At 40.0% G+C, this 6,550-nt stretch overlaps 1 protein-coding gene across 1 annotated transcript; it reads right to left on the bottom strand.

The window, feature by feature from the left end:
* Positions 1-244: 244 nt before the first annotated feature.
* Positions 245-1,183, bottom strand: LOC113893565 (olfactory receptor 8S1-like). Its single transcript, XM_027543486.1, has one exon. The coding sequence runs from the start codon at positions 1,181-1,183 to the stop codon at positions 245-247; it is 939 nt and encodes a 312-aa protein (XP_027399287.1).
* Between the last annotated feature and the right edge of the window lie 5,367 nt (positions 1,184-6,550).

The following is a 6,550-nucleotide window of genomic DNA, read 5'->3' as shown; positions in this document are numbered from 1 at the left end:
AGATATGGTGCTCAGGCAAGCTCTAGGATCTTTTGTGTACCCTATTTGACTCTGTGTTGAGGCAGACAGGGGGCTTCCCCAATGACTCAGTGGTAAAGAATCTGCCGGCAGTGCAGGAGACACGGGAGACATGAGTTCTAAAAGAGATGGACACGACTGAGCGAGAGCAACGACCTCGAGAAGGAAGAGACAACATAAGAGAAAGCTCAATCTTTGCAGTTTTGATGAGTAAATGTAACTTACTTCAATGCCTAAAATATTGCGGATATTTTCCCAATGTCCTTTTCACAGCTGTCTTTACTTCATTGTTCCTTAGGCTGTAGATAAGGGGATTCAGCATGGGTGTGATCACACTGTATTGTAAGGAAGAAAGCAAATCCAGGGAGAAACCAGAGGGAGGCATGAGATAGCGCAGCATACCTGAGCCAAAGAACAGGATCACTGCGATGAGGTGGGAGGAACAGGTAGAGAAGGCTTTGCTTCTGCCTGTGGTGGAGCTGATGCTCAGAATGTGGAATATAATACGAACATAGGAGAAGAAGATTGGGAAGAAGTTTCCAAGCCCAAGGAATATAGTGGAGAAGGACAAGATACTGATATTGATGGAGATATCAGAGCAAGACAGAGGGAAGAGGGAGGGCAGCTCACAGGTGTAGTGGTGGATAGTTTGAGCATCACAGAAGTCCAGGTTAATAGCCAAGAGCACAATGATGACTGCATTGAGAGAGGCCAGGCCCCAGGAGCCCCACACCAGCCCCTTGCAGAGCTGGTTGCTCATCACCTGGTTATAGAGCAAGGGGTGGCAGATGGCGGCATAACGGTCGTAGGCCATGACTGAGAGCAGACAGGCTTCATTTCCCGCAGTAAGAAACACAAAGAAGACCTGGGCTAGACAGCCCTCTACTGAGATGGTCTTCTTCTCAGACAGGAGGTCCTTCAGGAGCTTGGGCACAGTGACAGAAGAGAAGCAGAGGTCTAGGAATGATAGATTACTCAAGAAGTAGTACATGGGCGTGTGGAGGTGGGAGTCAGTCCTGATCACTAATATCATTGTCAGGTTCCCCAGTAGTGTCTGGAGGTAAATTCCCAGGAATAATACGAAGAGCAGAGCTTGGATGTGGGTGTCGTCAGACAGCCCAATGAGAATAAACTGGGTGATGGTGCTGTGGTTCCTCAAGGCCATTTGTTGAGATTATTTTCCTGTAATAAAATAAAGGAGAGGTGAGATCGCCTATGATTGTTCCTGTTTCCTTCACAGCATCAGCCTTTCTGCTTACACATTTCCCCCTGTGCTGTTTGGGTGCTGTGTTGAGACACTCAGTATATCCTTCACTGTACCTCAGCAAGAAGTTTTATTCTATTTTGTCAATCGTATTCTTGGATTGCCGTCTTCACATACTTAACAGAGCATCTCATTCCTTTTTTATAGGGATTTAATTGGAAAAATAAATGTAACTGGCTTCCTTGTACATTCATGGTAGTGAGTTTCCACCTGGGTTTTTCCTGTTTAGAGAGCCTTATAATCTTTTGGTCTTAAGAACCATTATAGTATGGATTTGCAGCAGTTGTTTTAAACTTGTCTCCTTTCCATATCTTTATGTTTTAGGTCATAATCATCCAGTGACTTCTAACTTCCTAAGCAGCTCATTAAATTTCCATTAACTTTGTGTGTACAGAGTATCTCAATCACTATCTCAGTTTTTTTCTCAAAGTGATTTTGTGATTTATTTATGGCAGCTGATGATATCCATTTTACTGTTGAAAAATGTGATATTCAGGGAGCTTTTGTAATGCCATGTTGACAACAAGAAAAAACCATTGCTTTTTCTAAAACCATTGCTTTTTCTAATCTACCAGGTTAGGCTTGATCCATAGGTACTTAGGCCATTTTTCCTGTTCCGGTATTCAGAGTTCTTTCTTATACATCTTTAACCTACTTTTAAACCAAATTGACTACTTTTTTTTTTTTTTTCCTTCATCTATTCAGACATTTAATGAATGGGTCTTGTAGCCACAAGGCTTTAGTGGATTCAAATCAAGGTTTTTTTTTTTTTTTTTTAATTATTAATTTCTGAACAAATTGACTACTTTTGATATCAGAAAAGTGTATTTGTTTCTGTGCTTCTATTATTCTCCATTCAGATGTTCTCCATTTTAATCTGTGGATCCAAATTCTTAACTGACCTTAAATCCTGTCTTTTTCTTATAGTCTCTCCTGACAGCTCCCTCTTCTAAACTCACAACCTTCTATTTAAATCACTGACTCCTTGTTTTCAGTGGCCTTATGTCATAGTCTGAATTCTGACTTTTTTCTCATTAATGTTAAATATGTTTTCTCAGATTTCCCCTTACGGCTATGAGCTCATTGAGAAAATGGACCACATCTTAATAGAAATCACAAATTAATTATTTCTAGCTTCATCTTCACACATTTTGTGTTAGCTTCATTATACCTATCACATTATTTGAAAACCTCCATATGACCTCTCATGCATACTTCAGATATGACCTCTTGAATATTCCAAGCACAATCCCATCCTTTTACTCTATGCCCCTAATACCACCTCAGTTGTGTCTGACTCTTTGCAACCCCATAGACTATACAGTCCATGGAATTCTCTAGGCCAGAATACTGGAGTTGGTAGCTCTCCCTTCTCTATGGGATCTTCCCAACCCTGGGATCGAACCCAGATCTCCCACATTGCAGGTGGCTTCCCTGGAGCCACCAGGGAAGCCCAAGAATACTGGATTGGATAGCCTATCCCTTCTCCAGCAGATCTTCCCCACCAAGGAATCAAACCAGGTTCTCCTGCATTGCAGGCAGATTCTTTACAAGCTGAGCTACCAGGGAAAGCCATCCTAATACTACCAATCACCTGTAATACTGATCCCTGGCAGAAGTATTGGGAATATTATCCATCAGAGTTGCCATACTGCCTATCCATGCAGTCTGTGTTTATCTGAAGAATATGTCATCTTCTGCAACATCCTCTGATAATCTCTCATTTTTATAGAAGCAACAAGTACTTTAACCATCACTGCAACAAGGTACTTGCATTTGTGTTGTGGGCAATTTATGTTTTTATTTCCTATGAGGTCAGAAAAGAAGTATGTGTGTGGTTTTCCTTTAACTGCTTCTTGAATCCACTTGTGCTAGGTGTAAGGGTTTATCCAAGAAGACCAGAATGGTAGTAGATTATGTGAATGATGATGCTCACCTGAATCCAAATAATTTTGAACCTGCATTTGTAGGGCTATGTAGTAAAGCACCGTTCTGTATGAAGTTTTCTTAGGAGTCCTAGGTTTTAAAACATGATTTAGCAGGTTTCTGCTTTTGCTTGTCAGCTCACAATATAACCCTATGTAGCTTTCTGAACTTACAAAAAATTTATATTGCTTTTTCATTGAGCACCTATTTCTGATCCTGCCAATAATCTATGACCCCATGTTAACTCACCAAGAGATGCTTCAGCTATGATCCCATTAACAAACTCATCAGTCAAAGCTTAGGCCCATCTTAGACCGACGTGTAGGTTACCTTTGTCCTGGAAAACAGGGTCGTGTTTACCGTTGTGTGCCTGTGGGATATTGGCTTAGTTCCAGTGATTGTGAGGCAGAAACAGCTGGAGAAATTATGTTTGAGGATCCTGCATGGATACATTTGTAAACATTGTTGATAGAAAACTTTTTATATAAAATCTACTCAAAGCAAAGTAAAATGATAAAAAGGATTTATTCTTCATAAAACTTAGATATTTTCATGTATATCTCAATGATCTGGATATTTTCAAGCCATCCCCCAAATTGCTTCAGTCTCCACTTTCACTCACAAGGAGACCAGACCACAGTGTCTTACCACCGCAGTGGCAAGCTCAGGGTCTCTTGTTGATTGAGAATATTTCCAGAATCATTTCTATTTCTTTAGCATAGTATTTCTGGACAGATTTTTCTCTCTTATCCGATGTCCACATTTAGTGTGCAGGAAGACATCAACCACTGTATCAAGTGATTTAGAAGGTATCACAGAGAAAGGAGCCCTCCCATCCCCTCCTAAGTAACACCTTAAACTGATGGGATAAATTTTTTTGAATGACCCAAAGCAAAGCCTTGCAGCTCATTCTAGGTCAGGATATCAGGAAATAAATATAATCTTTAATTACTACTTGGAACAAAAAACATTGTCTTTGTTTCATCCTTTTGTATGAGAGACTGATGTGAGATTTATACATGGATGAGAACAGGCACAATTAAAGTGAATGAAATGGTGGTTGATCTCAGCAAATGGTAAAAGATATGAAAGGAGGATTACAGAATTGTCCTAGAAAGGTCTAACCCACACTATTTAAAGATATTTCTGGAATGAACAAATGAGTGAAGTGTGTGTAGTAGGTCAGCCTCCAAGATGGCCTGAGGGATCCCAGGGCAACTTTCAGACCCAGGAATCTGAACTGGGAAAAGGATATCAGTACAGGAAGGAGAGAACCAAAGGTCAACATGACCCAATTGAATTATTCTCAGCTCTGTTTCCTCCTTGGGAATAGTACTCCTCTGAACTATTCATACCTACTCACTGGTAACCAGATCTGAAGGTTTAAGGAACAGAAATATTTACTGCAGTTTATCAAACTAGAGTCAGAAAAAGCAGGGGAATAAGTTCCTTCAACAGCCTACAATCTGTCTGTAATATTCTGATTTCTCTCTGCAATGTTTTGTGATTATGAAGTATAAGAAGATTTAGGCCAGGCTGTAAGATGTCCCTGTACTCAATGTTATGCAGAGAGGATAGAGGTCATTCTGTTGATTTGTGCAGGTTTGATAGACTAATGCAACATTTGGGGGAATAAAGATGTCTAAGCTGGGAAAGATTGAAGGCAGGAGGAGAAGGGGATGACAGAGGATGAGATGGTTGGATGGTATTACCGACTCAGTGGACATGAGTTTGGGTAAACTCCGGGAGTTGGTGATGGACAGGGAGGCCTGGCGTGCTGCAGTCCATGGGGTCACAAAGAGTCGGACGCTACTGAGTGACTGAACTAAATTGAACTGAACTGAAAGCCCTTCCCAGGGCTGGAGATGATGTCAAGAGCCAAGATATTTTCATCTCTAGTCAGGGAAGAGGGATGAAGGAACAGGATCCTTGGCTCTAGAACAAGTGGAATAGGTAATGAAATGTGAGGAGGTAGAGATGTGCGAAGGGATAGACAGCAGATTTAAAACTTACACACAGGAATCTCCCTGGTGATCCATTGGCTAAGACTCCATGCTCTCAATGCAGGGGGCTAAGGTTCAATCCCTAGTCAGGGAACTAGATCTCACATCCTGCAACTGAGAGTTCACATACTGCAACTAAGATCCAGTGCTGCCAAATAAATACACAAATAAGAATAATAAATATTTAAAAAATAGTTGAAAAACCCTACACACAGATATTCCAGGAAAAAGATAAAGGTATCCTCAGAGAATCAGGGAAGAATTACCATACTTTTTGTTTTTCTGGAGATGACTCTTCTGACTTTTCTGCCTTTCCCATCATTGCTGAGCATCATAGGTAAAGTCTCCTCAAAACTGACCTCCTCTCAAAGGAGTTTGATGTTTGGTATATCAGACAGCTCTTAGAGAGTTCTGGGCATTAGAATAGTTCTCTTGTTAGAAGCAGTATATAAATCATACAATCAGGACTGTTCTCCCAAAAACCTTAATTTAGGGTGGTGTCATTCTGTAATGTAGGCAAAGGTGAGGACAGTTTCTCTAAAGAAGCTCTAATTCTGAACAACAGACAAATATTTCATTAAAACTTCTCACATGATCTCAGGTGGAGCAATGTACCTTCTCTTCATTTCTTCTGTGATTCTGAGTACTCATCTAAGATCATCACTTAAAGAAAGCATTCTTTAATGGAACCAATCAGAAAGCCATTTTACTTAGATAGCCATGGGTTATGTTGGGTACTCGGGGAAGTGCGGGCACTGCCCTGTATTCCCTGAAGTCCCAGCCTGAAGCCTAGCTCTGGACTCAGTAACTACACAGTTTCCACGTAACTGGAAAATTAAACTTAGTAAGACGCACAGGGGATTCTCTCCAGGGAAGTATTTGAAGTGTCTGGATTAAGGCAATTATTTAAAGCCAAAAAGAGTGTTTTATTAGAATTGTGAGGGTTGAAAAAGCAGAGTACAAGAATAGGACTTTTAAACAAATTTCCATCTGATGGAACATTTTACTAATGGCTACACATAGCTGAAAATGAGCTTTCAAAATTCTTCAGTAAACTGAGCTGTGACATATTACTGAGCTCCAGATCATATGTTAGTGAATACTTAAATTTTTTTCATTTTAACCATAGACTTGTCCATTATAGTGACTGAGAGGAGTTAACTCCATGCTAGGAATATTATTGGGCCTTGAATTTACAGTATCTTTTTTTTCAGAGTAATATCCTGTTTTTATTTAAAAAGTGATATTCTGTTTAACATGAATCATGTTAAAGTTTATTCTTTAACAGGTTTATTGAAATACAATTGGCAAAAATTATATAGATTTAAGATGTACATCT

The sequence above is a fragment of the Bos indicus x Bos taurus genome, chromosome 5 (genome assembly GCF_003369695.1).
Source record: "Bos indicus x Bos taurus breed Angus x Brahman F1 hybrid chromosome 5, Bos_hybrid_MaternalHap_v2.0, whole genome shotgun sequence".
In the NCBI taxonomy this organism is placed as follows: domain Eukaryota; kingdom Metazoa; phylum Chordata; class Mammalia; order Artiodactyla; family Bovidae; genus Bos; species Bos indicus x Bos taurus.
This window is presented reverse-complemented; position numbering and strand designations above follow the sequence as displayed.

Bases quoted from the DNA above. Each gene is read 5' to 3' on its own strand.
- LOC113893565 (XM_027543486.1), bottom strand. From the start codon at position 1,183: ATGGCCTTGAGGAACCACAGCACCATCACCCAGTTTATTCTCATTGGG.